General features: G+C 45.6%; 1 protein-coding gene across 2 annotated transcripts; it reads right to left on the bottom strand.

Moving 5' to 3' along the window:
• Positions 1-37: 37 nt before the first annotated feature.
• FMO1 (flavin containing dimethylaniline monoxygenase 1) lies at positions 38-10,013 on the bottom strand. 2 transcript variants are annotated; one of them, XM_074546441.1, is made up of 9 exons: positions 9,874-10,013; positions 7,610-7,776; positions 6,426-6,614; positions 5,452-5,614; positions 4,960-5,102; positions 3,659-3,858; positions 2,834-3,189; positions 2,189-2,261; positions 38-1,032 (listed from the first exon to the last, which is right to left on the bottom strand). In XM_074546441.1, the coding sequence occupies exons 2-9, from the start codon at positions 7,733-7,735 to the stop codon at positions 690-692; spliced, it is 1,593 nt and encodes a 530-aa protein (XP_074402542.1). In that variant the 5' UTR covers positions 7,736-7,776; positions 9,874-10,013; the 3' UTR covers positions 38-689. The 2 variants fall into 2 exon arrangements, with proteins under 2 accessions (XP_074402542.1, XP_026652352.2); XM_026796551.2 differs by having other exon boundaries at positions 7,610-7,764; positions 9,874-10,008.
• Positions 10,014-21,382: the final 11,369 nt, after the last annotated feature.

Below are 21,382 nucleotides of genomic sequence, written 5' to 3'. Positions count from 1 at the left end.
CCCCCCCATGCACACAAGGAAAGCACAGGGAGGCATCTGCAGCACGCTCCTGCCACAGCCACTGAGATTTTATTCATTTAAAGTCTCTCCACGCACAAAACAAAGCCTCAGGATTGTCCAGTGGTGGGGCACGCAGGGAAGCAAAGGCAGGAGTGCTCAGCCCCACAGGCTCCTGTGGTACAAACCTGGAATCTTCCCAAACAACTGGAAAGATGCACCAATTCAACCCCAGCTGGGATGTTGGGGTTACAGTGTTTAGGTCTGGAGAAGGGGACAGCCTGACCTGTGTACACAGCCCTGTGATAGATAATCACAGGAATATTTCCCCAGATAATTCTTGCTCCTGGGACACACCAGCACTTTTCTTGGTCTTGTCCTCTCTGCATCCTGTCTCGTGTCATCCAGGCACAATTGTGGCACCAATCCCTGCTCTGCTCCTGGCAGGAGGCAGGGGAGCAGAGGGGCAAAATACACTTGGGCAAGGCTGCCATCCCTGGTTAATGAGGCCTGTAAAGCTGGGCTTGGGGTTGGGTTGGAACAAAGGGAGGTTTATGCTGCAGGTTGCAGATTAAAGTTTGTTGCCATCTACTGAAATCCTTCTCCCCAGTCCCGTGGGGCTGTCTGACCCGAGATAAAATCCCTCAGGACAAAAAAAACCCAAACAACCCAAACAAACACATTCTAAAATTTTATAAGAAACCAAAAATCACAGCAGCCAGGAGCAGAAGGAGTCCCACCACAGTAAGGAGAGACAGGAAGGAGCTGGAGGAGCCAGCAGGGACTCGTGTTCTGGTGGGCTTCAGGACGCGGTCCCACTGGGTGAGGATGGCCTGCCGTGCTCCCTGCCAGCGCCCAGGACCCCCCAGCCTGTACTGGTAGGGGGAGCAGGGCCCAAAGAAGATGGTGAGAGCCAGCCTTGGGTCTGTGCAGAGCAGCCCCAGCACGCTGGGCTTGGCACCAATGAAGGAGGCCAGGGTGTCCAGGTAGACCAGCCACTCGGTTTTGAGCACTTCATCAAAGGTCAGGCCAAACCTGAATGATCAGAGAGGAGAAAGAGGCAGGAGGAATGTTGGTGTCAGCAGGGCTTGGAGGAGCTGGGGTGGGCATTCTCTGCATCCTTATTGCATCTGGAGTGCAACTGGGTTCTCTAGGAAAGGACTGGGTGTAGGTGCAGTGGGAACGTGGGACACAAATCCTGGCCCCCACGCTGCTCCTGTGAAGTGATGCTGGCTCCAGTCAATCTTTCTCTCCCTCACTCGCAAGTTGCACCTGCTCCTCTCCTTCCCCTTGGTCAATCTTTGTTAGCAGACTTTGGTTAACAGTTTGGGGTCTTTTTCAAAGCAAGCAAACAAAAAAACCCCTCCAACCCAAATCCCTTTGCTTTTTGCAGAAAAGTCACGTGCAGCATGAGAAAGGTGGTGCCCTTTAGTATCCCTCACAATCATTTCTACCAAATACTGCAAGAATACACAGTGGCTTGGAGAACTGCTCCCAGTTCACCTTCTCTGCAGAATTTACAGCTTCATGTCCCACCTTCAGAGGTCTGCAAAAGCTCATATCCACTCAGCCTTGTATTGTATTGTATTCTGTATTCTGTACTTCGCCTTGTATTGTATCCTGTGCAATTCTGTACTTCACTCTCCTACACCTTTTCTCCTATAGCTATCTAAGTGAGCCTTGGATTTATCTATCACCCAGTTTCCTGGGATTGGCTCATTCATTCCCTAATCTTTTTAAGCCTTTTGCCTGCCTGTGAACCACACACCAGTGTGCTCAGACACCTGTTCACAGTGAGTCAGGTCTCCATGCTGTGAGATGAGACAATCAGTGTGTACACCTCGCTGGTTGTGGGTTGGTTTTTTCCCCCCAAGCTGAATTGCTTTGTATTTATTACCATTAATTTCTCTATTTTATCTCTCAGTCCCTGGGGATCCTGGTATTCTTCCCCAACTCCCATAGCCTTGAGTACCCTGAATTAATTTCTTGCTGTCACCAACAGGCAAAATATCAGTGTTAAATCAAAGGTTACATTGGCTCTTTGCAAGTGAGTAAAGGGGAAGCTGGATCCAGGAATCCTCCCCTCTCCTCTGCCATGCCTGCAGGGAACAGGCACAGAGCGAGAGCCCCAAAAACTCCAGAGGTTTTTCAATCCACCAAAATACCTTTGGGGCTCTGGGGAATGACTTACCATTGGATTTGGTTTTTCTTCTTCTCATTTACTTCCTTCTCCATGACAGCCTGGGGAGGCAACTGACACAGGCCTGGAAGAGAGAGGAGAGTGTTCTGCAGACTTTAACTCCTGGGGGGGAACTGTGAACTCACTCAGTGATGCAAAATGTGGGAATCCCTTCCCTGGGAGGGCAGGAAACTCTCATTGCTGGCAGTTTATTTGGCAGTGCTGCAGTCCTGCCAAAAACCAGTATTCCAAATTCACCCACACCTCCTCCTTCTCTTACAGATGTGTCCTGTCAGGGCACAGGCAGGTGATGTGGGGGCAGATGGGCTGTGCAAGCCCCAGAGAGGATCCTCCCAAAGAGAAACCCCAGAGCTTCTCATGTCTGTGGAGTAGTCCTGGTCCAGCCCTCCACGAGGTTATTCTTACTATTTTTATTAAATCCCCCTCCAAAAAACACCAGTGGGTTTCTTTCCTCACTCATGTTGCTGTAAGTTAGCTGAAGTGAAATGGTTTGGGAAGTCTGAGCCTGGGAAATGCTCCCTTGTCCACCCTGAACTTCTTAGCTCTGGGATCTCCCTGGGTGAAGGGGAAAACCATTTCCAGTTTTGTCTGAGCTGCATTTTTGGGGCACAGGAGGGCTCACATTTGCTCCCCTACCTTTGAAGACACGGCTCACCCAGCGTGCCTGCATCTCTGCCACGGGCATGATGGCTCCTAAGGGCTTAATCAGCCCAAGGACAGCCAGGGTGGGCTTCTGCAGCTGGGGTGGGAACACGTATTTGTAGAGGGACGCGTGCTTGTTCTCCACCCTGACGATGGATTCTTCCAGGAAGGGGAAGGAGACGGTGTAGCCCGTGCAGAAGACAACAATGTCGATGGGCTCCTCCTCAGGGCAGTTGTGGAAAACCACTGAGTTGTCCTTGAACTCCTTCACACCTGGCTTGATGGTGATCCTGCCTGTCAGGATGTAGCTCGGGAGATCGTCGTTCAGCACGGGCTCCCGCACCAGCCAGCTGTGGAGAGCGAGGGCTCTGAGAGTGCGGCACCACAAACAAGCCTTGCTGCTCCCCTGCTCCTCCTCCCACCAGCTCACACCTCCTGGGGTCGTTTTCCCTGAGCAAACAGCCCTGCCTCCCACCTCCAAGCAATTGTCACCAATGTCACCCTGTCCCACAGTGTGAGGGATTCACGGACATCTGTTGCCCTACTCCCTCCACTCATTTACTCTTCACACCATCTCTTTCCAGAACTGATCCATGCTTTAAGCCTTCCTTCTCCTCCTTACCCACAGACCCTCCTCTGGGCCATCCTGGGTTTTTCCAGCGTGCCCAATTTTTCACCACTTAAGGGAGCTACAGCTTATTTTCTCCTCCCCACTGGAGATCACCCCAGCCTGGGCATTGGTTGATGCTGCTTGCTGAACATTTCCCCCTGCCCACACCACAAGCCTTTCAGCATGGGATGGGGACCACCAAGAAGTACCTGTTCTCTGGCTGAAGGCCATAGTTTGCATGGTTGAACCACTGGTTCACCTTATAATTAAGCAACCACCATGAAAGAGGTCCAGGGAGGTTGGTTTTGATCAGGCTCATCAGGCGAGTGTTTAAAATCATATCCCAAGGGTAGCCGTGCTCAAACACACGGCTGAGCAGCCAGGCTCCTCGAGTGGTGCTAATCATCACCTGCAAGAGAAGAAGCAATGCTTCAGGTGATGAATTTGCTGCTTTCCCTTTGTAAATAAACTCAGAGGGGCACGGCACAGACAGCTGTGCAATGGAAAAGCAGCAACAGCATCTTTAATTTCTCCTGGCTGATGGAGGTGAAACAGGAGACAAGAACAAAACCAGCTTGCTTTCAAGGTAGATTTTTGACCAAAAAATTCAGGCTCAGAAAGACTGTTTGTGATGACAGCACACTGAGCTACTGTCCCCTCTTACTGTGATATTTTATGAAAAATCCCTTCGCCAGGATTTCTTCTCCTGGGAAGCTGGGAAGCTTCAGGTTCTCCATGTTTTGCTGATCTGAAATATGACTTGGAGAATTGCTTACCCAACATGTGAATTGTTTTTAATTAATGGCCAATCACAGCTAGCTGTGTTGGACTCTCTGAGTCTGTAATGAATTTTTATTATTCATTCTTTTTTAGCCTTCTGATGTATCCTTTCTCTTTCTTTAGTATAGTTTGTCACACACATCTTTTATGGAAAATCCCTTCCTTAGGATTTTTTCCTCCTGAGAAGCTGAGAAGCCTCAGGAACAAAATGTAAACATTGATTATCTGCTGCTGTGGAGTGCATCAGGTGCATCTGTGATTGGTCTCATGTGGTTGTTTCTAATTAATGGCCAATCACAGCCCAGCTGGTTCAGACAGAGATCCGAGCCACAAGCCTTTGTTATCATTCTTTCTTTGTTATTCTATTCTTAGCAAGCCTTCTGATGAAACCTTTTCTTCTCTTCTTTTAGTATAGTTTTAATGTAATATATATCATAAAATAATAAATCAAGCCTTCTGAAACATGGAGTCAGATCCTCATCTCTTCCCCAACCCAAAAACCCCTGTGAACATGGTCACAGATGGCACGGTCACAATAGTTTTAGTGTATAATTTTCAAATAATATAATATAATATTATATAATATATAATAATAAATCAGCCTTCTGAAACTTGGAGTCAATTCTCATCTCCCACCTCATCCTGAAACCCACAACGACACCACAACAACGAACAACCACAGTCCCCATGTCCCTGTCCCCAGAGGCCCGGGGTGGCAGGGTGGTGGCACCTTTGCAGCGACCCGGCTGGCCTCCACGGCGATGTCCACTCCCGAGTTGCCCATGCCCACCACGAGGACCCGCTTGCCCTGGAACACGTCAGGATGCTTGTACTGCCTGCTGTGGAAGTACTGCCCTCGGAACCCCTCGATGCCTCGGGGGAAAAAGAAACAGAGCTCTGAAGCACTCAAGCATTTGCGGAATTTGCTGGGAGAACTGGTGTTAAAAAGCAATCCAGATGGCAGGAGCATGGATGTGCAATCTCTGGCCACCAGGGTCTCAGAGGTCCAGCCCATCCCATGCACACAGAATTAATTGATGCTTCCTCTCCAAAATGGGGTCTCAGAGACAAAGCTGCTGTCTCTGAGACAGTATTACTGTTGATGCCAGCAGGTTTGGAAAGCAGAAGCAAGAAAAGAAAGGGAGGATTTTCCCCAAATAACCCCTAAATCTTCCCTCCCCAGCCCCTGAAGCAGGCAACAACATTTCCTTGTATACCATACCAGGAAAACACTGCAGGGGAAGGGATGGCTCCGAGAAATTGCCGCTGCAAACCATAACAGCATCAAAGACATGTGATGTCTGCTTCCCCCCTGCCTCCGTGACCACATTCCACTGGCCCGTGGTGGCAAAGTCAGGGTGCTTACGGATGCTGACAACGGTGCTCTGAAACGTGGGAGTGAAGAAAAGTCACTGTCACCATCATATTTTCTGGGAAAATCCTTTTGCCAGGATTTTTTTCTCCTGGGAAGCTGAGAAGCCTCAGAGAAAAAGGAAAAACAATAATTATCTGATTGCTTCTCTTGTATTTTGCTGCTTTGGAATGTGGTTTGGAGATTGTTTATCCAACAGGTGATTGTTGCATTGGTTTCACGTGAATTGCTTTAACTTAATGACCAGTCATGATCAGGCTGTGTCGGGACTCTGGAAGGGGTCACGAATTTTCATTGCCATTCTTTGTAGCCTTCTGGCTGTATCCTTTCTCTATTCTTTGGCACAGTTTAGTATAGCATTCATTAATATGATAGAATAAACATATACTATAATAAAATATAATAAAGTAATATAATATGATATTATAAAAGATAATAAAATAGAAAAATTATAATAATAATAATAATATAATAAAATAGAAGCAATATAATGAAATATTATAAAGGTATATGATATGGTATGGTATGGTATGGTATGGTATGGTGTGGTATGATATGATATGATATGATATGATATGATATAATATAATATAATATAATATAATATAATATAATATAATATAATATAATATAATATAATATAATATAATATAATATAATATAATATAATATAATATAATATAATATAATATATCAGCCTTCTAAGAGCATGGAGTCAGGTTCATCAATTCCTCCTCCAATGGGGAACCCCGAAAACACCACAAGTGCCCACGGGCACCCAGGGTGGGTGGGGAGCAGGACAGGGCAGGGCACCCATCACTCACCCCAAATCTGATGTGCTCCCTCAGGCCGAAGTGCTCGGTGTAGCGCCGGAGGTAATCCAGGAGCAGGGCATTGGGCAGGAACACGGGGAAGTGCTCGGGGAAGGGGAAGTCAGAGAAGGCAGACATCTCCTTGGAGGTGTTGCTGATCACTGATGGGTACAGGCTGGGCCGGCCGGCCTCGATGTGCTCCTGCCAGGGCACCCCGGGTGCATCAGCCCCTGTCCCCCTGCTGCCCTGGCCTCAGGGGTGCAGCTCAGCACCCAGCAAACCCTCACAGCCCTTCACAGCCACCCCGTAACCCTGCAAAGCTGCAGCTGCCAGGGGAGCTGAGGGTGGGCTTAGCAGCTGGTCTGCAGGCCAAACAACTGAGCTAACAGAAGAGATGTCACTGTCATACTTTGCGAAAAATCCCCTTTCCCAGGATTTCTTCTCCTGGGAAGATAAGGAGCCTCAGAAAGGAATAAAAAATGAAAACAATAATTATCTGATTGCTTCTCCTGTGTTTGGCTACTTTAGAATGTGCTCTGGACATTGTTTACCAACAGGACCATCTTTGATTGGTTCCATGTGAATTGTTTTTACTTAATGACCAATCATGGCCAGCTGTGTCAGGCTCTGAGGAGTCAGTCACAAATTTTTAATATTCATTCTTGTTAAGCCTTCTGTCTGTATCCTTCTCTTTTCTATAGTAAAATTCTAGTGTAGTATAATGTAGTATAATGTAGTATAATGTAGTATAATGTAGTATAATATAATATAATATAATATAATATAATATAATATAATATAATATAATATAATATAATATAATATAATGTAGTATGATATGATATGATATAATAATATAATATAATATAATATAATATAATATAATATAATATAATATAATATAATATAATATAATATAATATAATATAATATAATATAATATAATATAATATAATATAATATAATATAATATAATATAATATAATCATGCTTTTTACCAATAAAATACAATAAGCTATCACTTTGTCCAGTGAATATAACGAGCCGGTTGGATGCAACTAATGACTTTAGGGGTATAAGACTTGAGAACAACTTGCAATAAAGAAGAAGCCATTGCTGTTACTGCAGAAATGTGTGTGTGTGTGGTGTGTCTCCACCTCTCAGTGGCAGGGAGGAGGACATGTCCCCTGGCTCACCGTGTAGCGCCAGACCCCTCCGATGTCCTGGCTCTGCTCGAAGCAGGTGGGCTCCAGCCCCTCGTCCAGGCAGCATTTGGTGGCTGCCAGCCCGCTGACCCCCGCGCCCACCACGGCCACTCGCATCCCTGCGGGCTCTGCTGGGCTCCCAGGAGCTGGAAAAAACCCTACAGATTGTGAAAATTGCATGGATTTTATGATTACCTTGTCGCAAACATGAAAATGAATATTATATGTGTTGTGTTAGAAAGTCATGCTGTACTAATTCTCTCAAGTAGCGTGTTAAATATTGTTTTAGGTTATAATGCTATGTAGGATACTTTTTTTAAAGAAAGGACTCGCAGTGAGAGAGCAGCCACAGGACACCTGAATCTTTCAGAGAAAGGGAATTTATTGCTCCATTATCAGGAGAAATGAACTTCTTCCTGCCTTGAAGACACCGTCAGGATTCAGAGGAAGAAGCTGACACTGCCCAGACAGAATCCTGTGTTTGAATGGAATTTATGCATCATGTATGAGGTGTATGAATATGCAACAGGCTGTTGTTTTTAAGGGTTAATCCTCTGTTAACGTGGGTCCTTTTTCGGGTTCGTGCTGCCCAGAAAGAGGTACCCAGACTGTCCATAACTCTTTGTATTTATTGTCTTATATTGCCCTAATTCAAATTGTCCAAATTATTGTTACTCTAATTGTATTACTATTTTTAATAACCATTTTATTACTATTACATTTTTAAAATTTTAAAATTTTAAAAGCAAGTGATTGGCCTTTTTCACAAGATGATCATCACACTCTCAGGGGGCAGCTCCTGGCATGCCCCCCCATAGGGAACTTCCCTATCTGCTTTCCCAATTTCTCTTTCCCCAAATGCCATTCAATTCCCCAGAATTCTGGGTTGTTTGTTTACAAGTTAGATTAAATGTCTCAATTAATAATTTTCTCTTTTTCCCCCTTTATTTTTTTAAAAATCTCTCCACTTTTACAGTGTGCTCCCTGGGCTGCCCTCAAACCCCATTTCATTTCCCAGCACTCTTTGTTTACAAGTTAGATTAAATGTCTTAATTAATCATTTTCTATTTTTCCATCCTTTATTTCAAAAAACCTCTCCACTTTTACAGTGTGCTCCCTGGGCTGCTTCCAAACCCCTGCAGCTGCCCTGGAAATCTGGCTTTGAAAGAATGTAGTTGAGCCACAATTCACTGCCAGTTTGTATTTACAAGCTGGGTTTAAACAATCCTCCCTTATCAGACTAGCAAATATTTGTATTTTATCTTTGGATATCTGCCCCTACCTCTCACAGAATTAAAAAAAAAAAAAAGCAAAATTCAGTGGATTGGAAAATGCACTGTATTTTATCTTTGGATATCTGCCCCTGCCTCTCTCAGAGGACAAAAATAAGAAATGCACTGGAGCTGTTCAGTTTGTGCCTCTCTGGCAGGGTCCTGTCCCTGGTGGCTGGCTTTGACATGGCCATTGGGGTGACAGAGGGGCTGCAGGTGTGGCACACCTTGGGCTGAGGACGATTTTGTGTCCCTTGTAGGGCTTGAAAGGCAACAGCCCCTGGGTTGGCATCCAGCCCTACAAAACTCCCAGTGGGGATGATGGATCCGAATCCCTGGCAGTGTCAGGGAATAAAACAAGGGATGAAGGCCAGGTTCTGTGGCTTGGGCTGGACAATTCCAGAGGCAGGAATTGTCTCACCTGAATCACTCCCTGCTCAGGTGAGTGATTCACTCAGCATGGCAGGATGTCACTGGGGTAGCCTGAGAAGGGCTTTCAGCTCCCACCACACACAGAGGGTGGTGTAATCATCAGGAAAAAGGAAAAAAAACCCAAACCCAGTCTTCAGTAAAAAAAATGGGGTTGGACACAGTATTTTCTAAAACCCACCAAATTCTCCAGAATTATTTCAACTTTCAGTCACAAAGCAACACCCAATGAATACTCTGCTTTGCCAGGTTGGAATAAAACCTGGACTTTTCCCTTTGTAAATCAACTAGCACAAGAGCTAGTGTTAACACTGTTAACTGTTTTGGGGGAGTTTTTTTTTTTTGCATGATGGGAACTAAGTTATATCACAAACACTCCCCAGCTACATTTGCTATTCGATTCCCCGCCTTCTCGAGGAGAAGCTACAAACAGCGCCAAAAAATACCAATCCTGCCACACTTTCCACAATAACCCTGCAGGCAGGCAGACTCAGAAGAGCCCAGCTGTGGCACAGGGAGGGAAGGAAAGGCTTCTCACCTCTCTGGAGCACTTACCTGCAGCCCCAGGCAGCTCAGTGTCACCTCTGCTGTGGGAAGGGAGGGTCCCTCTCGCTGGGATTTATAGCCAGACGTGGAGCTGGGCAGGGGCAGGGAGGGCAGGCACTGCTAGGGAATTACACAACTGCTGGGAGAGGAGTGGCTGCAGTGTCCTGCTGTCCCTGCACAGCCCAGATGTGGCTCCCTGAAGGGAGTGGGGTGATCCAGCTGTGCCCCAGGGGCACCCATGGGTGAGGGGGCAGCTCCAGCTGGGACATGTTTTCACTTGCCCCATGTTTTCATTTGCCAAGTGTTTTCATTTGCCAAAAAGGGGCTGAAGGTGCAGACAAACAGGATAACATGTAATATAATATAATATAATATAATATAATATAATATAATATAATATAATATAATATAACGTAATATAATATAATATAACACAACACAACACAACACTACATAACATATCAGGGCTGAAACATCAGTGCAGGACATAGAGCCCATCCAGGTATCTCCCAGGAGTAAATGATCAGGGAAATGATAAGGGTGGCTTTGGATAGTCAGATATTCAATATATTTAAGGGTGGCTGGGGAGAAAGTATGAAATCACTGCAAATGAATCCAGCTGGGCATGGAGAATGCAGAAGCCATGAAGAGGCAGTGGATGGAGGACTGGATCTTTAGGAAAAGAAGTGTTTAGAAAAAGACAAAGGATTTGCTGAGGGATGTGTTTACCAAGAACAGGACCCTTCCCTGGGTGCACAGGACCTTGCTCCTGCAAAGATGCTCCCCAGCACTGAGCAGAAAAAGAGTCAGGAATCCACTAAGGCAAATACTCTGTTCTTTGTGTGCTTCTGCTTTTCTTGAATTCCTCAGCAGGGGTTCAAGTGACCTGCACTTAGAGGGATGCCATGGCAGCACTCCAGGAGTGGTGTTCGTGCTTTCAGGAGGGCAGCTCAGGAAAGCTTTCTGAAGGAACAAGTTGTTTTTGGCAAGGAGGAGCTGCTGGTGCAGAAATGGGACCAGGTGCCTTTGCTGCAGCTGCTGCCAGCAGGGAGTGATACCATGCGAGTTTAGGGTAGAAATACCTCCAAAACCTCAATCATCTGCCTTAGGGCTGTGGTGTTCCCCTCCACAAATATCCCAGGCCAGGGTCTGGGCCAGGTGTGCAGAAGAAATTCTCAGAGGAGACGGAGATGAGATTGCAGAGAGCAATTACTAAATTATGCACACAGATGCCCAGGGCACTGCAAAGGGCTTGTCAGAAAGCACAGAGACATTTTTGCTCCTTTCCTCACCTCTGCTGGGCATGGCAGCCCTGGCACAGCTCAGGAGGAGCCAGAAGCAGTGAATATCCAGAGGTAGCTGAGGATGAGAACCAGGAATGGGAAATTCACGTGCCTGAACCAGGAATGGGATCATCATGTGCCTGTCCACTGGTGAAGTCCTTGAGAAGCAAAGCTCCCCAGCACTGTGGCACAAACCTGGGCTCTGAAACAGCTTTTTTAATCCTTAAAGCAGGAGGAAGGAGAAACTAAATATATCCATTCAGTCTGGATCAGATGGGAAATTCACCTTCTCTGAGAAACTCACCTTCTCTGGGAAACTCTGGCACCAGTTTTACAATTTCTGTTTAAAATGACACTTCAGGCCAAGGAGGGGCAAATCCCTGCACAAACAAGTCTCAGCACAGCCCTCTTTGCTGTTTTCTAGGTTTGTTTCAGCAGCTTCTGGGCATGTGCCATGCTGAAGGGGGAACAGAACAAGGAAAACAAAAGTGGAGTTTCTTGTTATACTGGTCTCAGAGCAAGGCAGCTGCTCAGCATCTGGTGGGATGGGAGCTCTGGGTTCATCACTGAAGAACTTCACTGTCCCCTCTCCAAAGCTCTCACTGCCTCCCTCACTGTCCTTTAGGGGCTTTAATTGACATTATTGCCCCAAAGCTGCCTCCCCTGCTTGCTGCAGAGCTGCAGCACAAGGCCATGCACAGAGAGAGGGAAGAAGCTGCTGCTGGAAAAATGAAAAATGTATTCCCCCCCCCCCATTTCTTGGAGCCTGGATTTCGATCTTTAAAAAAATAAAAAAATAAAAAAGCTTTTCCTTCACTTCCAAGGCCAAAAGGCATTTTCCTGCTCCAAACCAAAGAAAACCCCTCCCCAAGCAGGCTGTTGTCCTGTTTACTATTCCCAGCACACAGAGGATAATTCCAGTGACAAACTCTTCTGTTTCTGCTCAAACTGAGCTGGATAGGCTCAATATCTTGAACTCTCTCTGAAACCTCTCAAAAGATACCACTTTTAAGGAGATCCAAAGGATGCACTGGAGCAGACATGGGCTGTAGAGTGACTTTGGGAGAGGGATTTACTCGTTAAGCATGGAGGTTTCTGAAGGGCTTTACTCCAACATCCATGGCAAAATTTAACCTGATTTAATAAGTCACCATGTTTTCCAGGCATGTAACCTGTGGAATTTCTAAAGAAAAGGCAGCTTGTGTTAATAGATCCTGCAGAGCTGCAGGTTTTAACTTCTTTGGAGCCTTCCAAATGTACATTTTACATCTTCCCAACCTCCGTGGACATTTACACCCTCCCTTTGGCACCACCAGCACTCAGAGTGGATAAACCACAGGCAATAAACCACAGCTGCTGAAGGGATGGCACAGCAAACAGGGCTTTTGGTAACTCCTAAGCAGAATAATCCTAAGAGGAGCTGTCTGGGGAGCACAAAGTTAAGGCAGCACAGCCTGAGCAGGAGGTGCCACCAGCAGCTGAAGGCATCCATCAGCCTTTGAGTGCTTTCAAAAATTCCACTCAGCTGAGCCTCAAAAATTCCACTCAGTGCTGACCCTTCCCTTAAATATTGATTGAGAGCTGCCAGGCCAGGCACTTTGGATGCCTCCAATTCCTGCTGCCTCTCCCAGAGCGTCTCCTGAGGCACAGGGACACAGCAGCACTCCCAGTCCAGGCAGAGATGTGCCCCTGCACCCCCAAGCCTCCCACTAGGGGCAATTCTGTGCATTTATTGCCCAAAATGAGGGTTTTAAGAGGAAAACACTCCAAAATATCAAGGCAGTGCTGCCAGAGCCCTCAGAGGAGCCAGCCCAGGTTCTGTGGAGCTGCAGGAGCTCCCAGCAGCCAGCACAGCTTCCACATCCAGCTGCTCCACCAGCCCCACATGGGGAGGGACCTCAGGGATTCTGACCCATCTCCTCCCAGCTCAGCTCCAGCTGACCTGGACCACCTTGTCTCCATCACCTGGTTTAAAACTTCTGGTTTTGGAGACTCCCATACAACTCCAGGCTTGCTTTTTTTTTTTTTTTTGTGTTTTTGTTTTGCTTTGGCTTGGGGTTTTTTGTTTGTTTTTTTTTGTTGTTGTTTTTGGTTTTGTTTGTTTGTTTGTTGTTGTTTTTTGGTTGGGTTTTCGTTTGTTTGTTTGTTTGGGTTTCTGTTTTGGTTTGGTTTTCCTTGTTGGTTTTGTTTTCTTTGTTTTTTGTTGGGGTTTTTGTTTGTCTTTTTGGTTTTTTGGTTTTTTTTTGTTTTGGTTTGGTTTTTTGGTTTTTTTTGTTTGGTTGGTTTTTGTTGGTTTGGGGTTTTTTTGTCTTTTTTTTTGTTTTTTGGGGTTTTTTGGTGTTTTTTTGTTTTGGTTTGGGTTTTTTTGGGGGTTTTTTTTGTTTGTTGGGTTTTTTGTTGGTATTTTTGGGGGGTTTTTTGGGGGTTTTTTTGTTTTTTTTGGGTTTTTGTTTGGGTTTTTTTGGGGTTTTTTGGTGTTTTTTGGGTTTTTGTGGGTTTTTTGTTTTTGTGGTTTTTTTGTTTAGTTTTTTTTTTTTTTTTTTTTTTTTTTTTTTGTAGGTTTGGTTTTTGGGGTTGTTTTGTTTGGGTTTTTTGTTTGTTTGGGTTTTTTGTTTTGTTTTGTTTTTTGTTCTTTTTTTGTTTTTTATTGAGTTATCTTTTCTCCCCACATCCAATCCAAGCCAGGCTGACATTTGAGGATAACTGAGAGCAGCATGAGAACTTTGTCTCATTGACTCATCGCCTCATTGTCCCTGGCTTGGGGACAGGAAAGGGCAGAGGGAGGGGAATGAAGCCGCAGGAAGAGTTAATCATTTACGTGGATTGACACACATGTCAAGCACCTGAAACAGGAAAAGGCCATGGACCTCTTAACTCATCATTTTCCAACTGCAGTTTCCCACAAAAGAGAAAAATCTGCATTGTGGATGTTCTCCTCTCCTCTCTAAGAAGGAGAAACAAAGGAAAGAAGAACTGCAGGTGTGGGAAGGCAGAGAAAAGAAGAAAAGGTGGTCAAATATCCCCAGAGAGAGAGAAAAATAAAATCAAAGGCTTCAACATTTCCAATGTCCATAGAAGTAGTTCTGCTCAACATCTGCAAACTCCTGATGGAATTTTTGTCACGTGATGGAAGAAAACAAGAAGAGAGGGCTTCCAACATCCAAAAGAGCACAAACAGTTGGGAAAAGGGATGGAAATCTCACCCACAAAATCCTGGCACCCTCCAGGCTGCAGCTGCCCCTCAGCCCTCCTGAGGTGCTCGGGGGTGTCACAACAGGACAGGGGGATCCTGCTGGGGATGGAGCCTTGGAGTGGCACCCAGAACAGAGGCTGGACCAGATTAAGAGGATAAACACAGTATTTATTGAAGGTGTTCAATAGGCACAGCTTGGGCAGCCAGAAGCCTCCAAGAGGGGCTACACCCAAGATGAACAATGGTCATGAGTTTTTCAGACAATTAAAGTTTGGTCTATTTACATATCAGGGGTTAATCCTCCAATTACAGCTTCAGGTAATGAAGTAATTTACCCCCAGTTTGCTCCTCCCAATTCACTTTTGTTTACACTTTTTGGGGCCTAAGGCTGTAGGGTGTCCTTGAGTTTCAGGCCCTGAAGGATCATTTATCTGACCAAAATGTGAAGAGAGCAACTGACACTCTAGAGAGTTCACAGTTATGCACTAAAGCAGCGCAAGATTTGGAAAATATAAAAGCTAAAATGCTGAGGCATCAGGGACAAGGTGCAGCAGCAGGAGCTGCAGGAGGTCAGTGGCACAGTGTGACCCTGGGGCCATGCACCATGCACAGGTGCTGTGACTGCAGCTCTGTGTGCTGCTCCAGGACACATTATTCCTTCCCAGAGGGCAGGTGGACATCTGGGCTGGCCGTCCCCAACCTTCCCAATGGGAGAAGCAGCAAAGCAGAGAGGAAAACCCATCCAGCTTCCATGCTTTGGCTGCCTGCAGGGACTGTCTGGGGCAGGAGCTGCAGGGATGTTCAGCTGCAGGGATCCCCAGGCTGGGCAGCAGCTGCCCCATTGCTGTGCTGCTCATGCCCCAACGCCCCCAGACCGTGTTCAAAGGGGTCCAAGGATGAAGGAAGAGATGAAGATGTGACTCCATATTAAAACTATACTAAAAGAATAGAAGAAAGGATTTCATCAGAAGGCTGGCTAAGAATGGAGAAAGAAGGAATGATAACAAAAGCTTCTGTCTCACACAGAGAGTCTGAGCCAGCTGACTGTAATTGGCCATTAATTAGAAACAACCAACATGGGCCAATCACAGATCCACCTATTGCATTTCACAGCAGCAGATAATCAATGTTTACATTTTGTTCCTGAGGCCTCTCACCTTCATAAGAGAAAAAATCCTAAAGAAAAGATTTTTCATAAAGGATGTCTCTCACACTCCCCCAGGGAGCATTCCAGTGGGAATGGAAGGATTCCTTATTGTACCCCAAAGGACCAAACCTTAGCACAGTGCTTTGGCCAGAGAGCTTCAGCTGGGATCTGTCTTGGTTTGGAAAGCCAGGAGTCTGCTAAGGAAGGCAGGAGCCTCCCCTGAAATGGAGAATGTAAACCCTCCCCACCCCTCTGAATTGCTAAAAATGTTAAATTAAGGGGCTCTCAGGCAAAAATATGGGAGCAGGAAATAGCAGTTCTTTTATAAGGAAGAAAAATGAAAGGATAAAATAAACAGTGCAGTACACTAGAACAACACTGACAGAGTCAGAACTCAGCCTGACACCCTGTGGGTCAGGGTGTTGGTGACAGTCCCATTGGAATTGTGGCTCAGCCCTCCTGCAGTGCCAGGGGTGGTTCTGCTGGAGCAGGGATCTGCAGAGAAGGATGTATTCTTCCTCTGAAGATCCAGTGGAAGGAGAGGCAGCTGCTGTTCCTCTGGGGAATCCAGTGGAGAAGCCATGCTGGTGTCTCAAAACCTCTGGATTATATCTGGGTAGGAATGTTTGAAACCTCAGATTGTATCCAGGTAGGAATGCTTGGCTCCTCCCTCTGGGCTCACATCTCCCAATGGGATGCTGCAGTTCTTATCAGCCATGCAGTGACATTCAATAGATGTTATCAGCAATGTCCCCTCCCAAGGGAGGTGTGCATGTGGTCATTCAAAGAGAGAGATAAGGCAAACTGCCCACTTGACAAAGGTAATCTGCCATACAGATGGGAATGGAAAACATCTTGCACCGCAATCTTCAACAGCTCCCAACTCATCAGCCAGGGATGCTCCAAACTGGGAGCACTGGGACTCTGCCCCACAGACACCCACAGCTCCTGTGGATCCTCCTCTGCTCTCTGATCCCTCCCTCAGCCCTTTGATGTGCAGCTGCATTGTTCCAGCAGCTCTGAAGGCCCAGATGAGGAACAGCCTGGCTGGAGCCCCTGGAGCTGCCAGCAGCAGCACCAGCCAAGGCTGCTCAGGGGACAATAAATCTGCAGCTGGAGCAGCACAAAGCCAGGCACAAAGCATTCCCCTGGCCTCGGCTCTGCTCTAATTGCATCCCCAGCCAGCTCTTGTTTTTCTTGAGTGCAGCTAAAGGTCCATATTTCATTTGCTTTTCCACACCCTTCTCCCCCTTTTTTGTTGGTCAGCAAAATTCTTCCAAGAAAAGGCTGCAGGGCTGCTCCCAGTAGGTCTGGGGTGCTTGAATGGAGCACCCCAAGGGGAAGCTAATGCTTTGTGATAGGGAAGAAAATGTTACAGTGTCTCTTCATCCTCCCTAAGGCTTCCATCTGCCCTGGAAGTTGGTTTTTGCCATTCCCTGGTGTGAAAAACGCCATTTAAAATTTTAAAAGTTTAATAGTAATAAAATGGTTATAAAAATAGCAATATAATTAGAGTAATAATAATTTGGACAATTTGGATTAGGATAATGTGAGACAATAAAACAAAGAGAGTCTTTAGTGTGTAGCTCTAAACTCCACTTCCAGTTCTGTTCCCCCATTTTGGGCAGACACGGCAATTCCTCTCCAGGCCTGGCAATCAAGGACACCTCACTGCCTCAGATCCTGAGAAATGTAACCAAAAGTGAGTTGTGGGGAGCAAACTTGGGGTAAATGACTTCATTAGCTGAAGCTGTAATTCGAAGATTCACCCCCAATATGCAAACGGACCAAACTTATAAAAGTGTGAAAACCAGTGATCCATCATCCATTTTTAGGTGTAACAAAGCCCTGGGGGGCTTTGTCTGCCCTAAATGTACCTGAAGGTAAATAAATATAATAAATATAAAAAATAAATATAAAAATCAATAAATATAGCAGCTTTTTCATCCCTTAATTTTGTCTCCTCCATGGAAATGAGACCCAGTGTGCCATTCACATTCTCTGGAAAAATCCCTTCACCCAGGGATTTTCTGCTGGGAAGCCTCAGAGAAAAGGAAAACAATATTATCTGATTTGCTTCTCCTGTGTTTTGCTGCTTTGGAATGTGGTTTGGAGATTGTTTACCCACAGGTGATTGTTCCATTGGATTCTCCTGTGAGTTGTTTTGGCTCTTTGGCCAATCAGGGCCAAGCTGTGTCGGGGCTCTGGAAAGAGTCAGGAGTTTTCATTATTATCTTTTTAGCATTGTGTAAATATCCTTTCTGTATTCTTTAGTATAGTTTAGTTTAGTGTTCTTTAATATAATAAGGTAATAAATTAGCCTTCTGAGAACATGGAGTCAGATTCATCATTCCTCCCTGCAAATACAATAACACAGGGTGCAGGTTGGTGCAAACTCAGAATTCCCAAGCTTTCCCCATTCCGTAATTTCTGAGGGCTGCCAGGATGATGGGCTCCTGCAGGCTGGACACCTTCAGTGCTCTCCTGGCTGTTTCCTCTGAGGCAGTGGCACAATGTCCAGCCTGGTCCTCGCACTCTGGGGCAAAAGCTGCTAAAAAGGAGCATCACCTTTCTTTACACCAGGATTTCTGGCCTGCTGTAAAGGAGAAAAAAAGTTACACCTTAAAAAAAAATCCCTAAAGTTCACCTCGAGCTCCCTCTTGTGACTCCTGTCCTATCCAAACCCAGGCTCTATTCCGGGTATGGATAAAGCTTTCCTACTGTCACTGGGGGAATATTTGTGGCTCCCAGTCAAGTATTAGCATTACTTAACACACAATTAAAGTAAAATGGGTCCAGATGCTTAAACGGGCCTTGACATCACACACAGGATCCAGTTTGTCCTGATGCTGTGCCAGGAGATCTGGGAGAAGCTCTGAATCAGCAGACGAAACACCACTGCCTTTACTCTCCAAACCCAGATTTTATAATCCAAAAGTGCACCTTGCATTTGGGTTTTCCTATCCACACTCTCCTTCCAGCTGGGTCTGGCCTCTCAGGATCCTAAATCCCTGCTGCCCCAGGAGGGCAGCCCAGAGGAGCTTCCCCAGTACACATTTTATTTGATTTTCAGATTGCTCCAAGGTGTATTTGGGTGTTTACCCCATAACTCTGTGAACTGATTTATGTATCTATAGCCTTCCCTAATCACATACTCAAAAGGAATATCTCTATAATATCCCATAACTCTGTGAGCTGATTTATGTCTCCATAACCTTCCTTTAATCACACACTCAGTAGGAATATCCCTACTGTTAGGGTGGTTTTGTGTTGTGTTATTTGTCCTGCTCACCTCAACACCCACAGCCTGTTTATATTTTTATTTCCCATTCCTCAGCCTGTTTATATTTCCCATTCCCAGATGGTCCCAATGAGCAGATGGGGACTGAGGCAAAAGCACCAAATTTCTGGTGGCACAAACAGAACACTTTGGTCAGCAATGGGTGCAACACACATCCCTTGGGTCTGGGACCTGCATTTCCACACACCTACAGAACTCTGCCCTTTTTTTTTGTCTCCTACTGAGCAGGAGCTGGCAGATTTTGGGTGGGGAGGACTTGTGGCTGTCACTGCTCCCTCATTCCCTGCTCTGTGAACAGCCCCTGGAAGCTGGAGAGAAGCATCTCTGCATGGGAAAGCTCTGCTGGGGCTGTTCCTCTGTGGTTTGCAGCCCCAGGAGCTGTGGATGAGCAATTCCCTTGGCTGAGCCCATCCCAAGCCCCACAAGAGTGGGACTGATTTCTTTCCATGCCATTTTCCCATTGTCTCCTCGCCATTGCTCTGCCCGTTGTGCAAAGCTTGCAGAAATAACCTCAGAACAGTTCCTGGCCTTTTTTTTTTTTTTTTTTTGCTGTAGGGATATTGCTAAATCATATTATTCTTGCTGTCATGCTAGAAAAAAAAATGCTCCACTTCAGTACAGCCATTAACCATAATTAGTGCTCAGTTGCACACACAGTCTGGAATGAAGGGATCTGATCTTCTGCTACCAGTCAATAAATCTCCCCAAGTGCTCAGGGAGCAGACAGCAAAGTGAGCAATCACTCATTTCTGCTCCTGTAACTGCTTTTAAATGCCCTGCCAACAAGCTCACAAGAATGTTTTCCCCCCCACCATTTTCTGTGCCAGTGGTTTCTATTCACAGCCGGTGTCTCCTGCTGATGGATTTCCCTGGATCACCAGCCCTGGGAAATTGAGAGCCAGGGACTCACAGGGCTGCGACAGCACCTCCTGCTCCCTTCCAGCAGGTCCTTTACACCTCTGGATGCTCAACAATTGAAATTAAAAACAAAAACAAACAAACAAAAAAAAAAAAAAAACCAAAACCAAAAACAACAACCAAAAAACCCAAAAAAAGGCCAAACAAACAAAACAACCCCCAAAAAATCCCAAACCCAAAGAAAAAAAAAAAAAACCAAAAAACTCCCACCCCCCCAAAAAACCCCACAAAACAAAAACCAAAAAGCCACAAAAAAACCCCAACAAAACAAAACCCCACAACAAAACAACAAAACCAAACAACAAAACAAACCCAAAACAATAACAAAAAAACCCCCAAAATCCCCAAAACAAAACCTCCCCCAAAACCAACCAAACAAACAAAAAAAAACCTCCAAAAACCCCCAAAACCAACCAAACAAAAAACCACAAAACAAAAAAACAAAAACAAGAAAAAACAAAAAAACCAAAACAAAATAAAACCCAAAAAAACCAACAACAAAAAAAACCCCCAAAACCCCAAAACAACCCCCCCAAACAAAACCAAACAAACAAACAAAACCCCCAAAACCCCCCAAAACCAACCAAACAAAAACCAACCAACAAAAAAAAAAAAAAAAAAAACACAAAAAAACCCCCAATACATAAACAAAACCAACCAAAAACCCCAAAAACAAACAAACAAACTCCCCCCAGAAAATTACTCACACTGGACTGGGGAGGCACACTGTCCCTGAGAAGAAAAAAAAAAATACCCCTATCAGTAAAAACTCTGTCAAACTGAACCCTTCTACCCAAAATTAATGCAGAATTGAATTTTTTGGCTTGGGAAAAGCCTCAGGAAAGAGACGAATTTCTGAGCCTCGGCTCCAATCAGACTCGCAGCACTGAGTGTTGTTTTGGGGAGGCTCAGCTGAGTCTCATTGGGACAATTGAAGCCCAGCAGCCCCTCAGGACCTCAATAAATGAATTCAGCTCTTCCCTGGGGCTCAGTGGGGTGGGCAGGAGGAGCAGGGAGGTCACTGTGGCCCTGTCCTTGTGCTGGGGACACGCCTTGAGCGCACCCTCACTTTGGGAAGGATATTGGGATGCTCAGAGGGGACAATGAGGCTGGAAAGGCGCTGGGAACGCAAACCCTGAGGGAGCTGGGGGTGCTCAGGCTGGATAGCAGGGAAAAGTTTTTTACTTATTCCTAATATCCAACTGTCGCAGACATCTCTTATGGAAAATCCTTTCTTTTAGGATTTTTTCCTCCTGAGAAGCTGTGAGGCCTCAGGAGCAAAATGTAAACAATGGTTATCTGCTGCTGTGGAATGCAACAGGTGCATCTGTGATTGGTCTCATGTGGTTGTTTCTAATTAATGGCCAGTCACAGTCAGCTGGCTCAGATAACAAAGCCACAAACCTTTGTTGTCATTCTTTCCTATTCTATTCTCAGCTAGCCTTCTGATGAAACTTTTTCTTCTATTCTTTTAGTATAGTTTTAATGTAATATATATATAATAAAATAATAAATCAAGCCTTCTGAAACATGGAGTCAGATCCTCGTCTCTTCCCTCATCCTCAGACCTCTGTGGACACGGTCACACTCTGGGCTTTGGGCTATGGGGAAACATGTTGGTTCTGCCCCAAATCCCACGCCATGCACAGTCTAGGCACCAGACATGGGCAAGGGGA

This window comes from Zonotrichia albicollis, chromosome 8, assembly GCF_047830755.1.
Source record: "Zonotrichia albicollis isolate bZonAlb1 chromosome 8, bZonAlb1.hap1, whole genome shotgun sequence".
Classification (NCBI taxonomy): Eukaryota; Metazoa; Chordata; class Aves; order Passeriformes; family Passerellidae; genus Zonotrichia; species Zonotrichia albicollis.
The sequence above is the reverse complement of the archived record's forward strand: the minus strand, read 5'-3'. Positions and strand labels throughout refer to the sequence as shown.

Excerpts from the sequence above, each read along its gene's own strand:
- FMO1 (XM_074546441.1), bottom strand. The coding sequence starts at position 7,735 with ATGCGAGTGGCCGTGGTGGGCGCGGGGGTCAGCGGGCTGGCAGCCACC. Across the intron at positions 3,859-4,959 it reads CCAGCCGGGTCGCTGCAAAG|GTGATGATTAGCACCACTCG; the intron begins GTGCCACCACCC and ends CTTCTCTTGCAG. Across the intron at positions 1,033-2,188 it reads AAGAAAAACCAAATCCAATG|GTTTGGCCTGACCTTTGATG; the intron begins GTAAGTCATTCC and ends CTGATCATTCAG.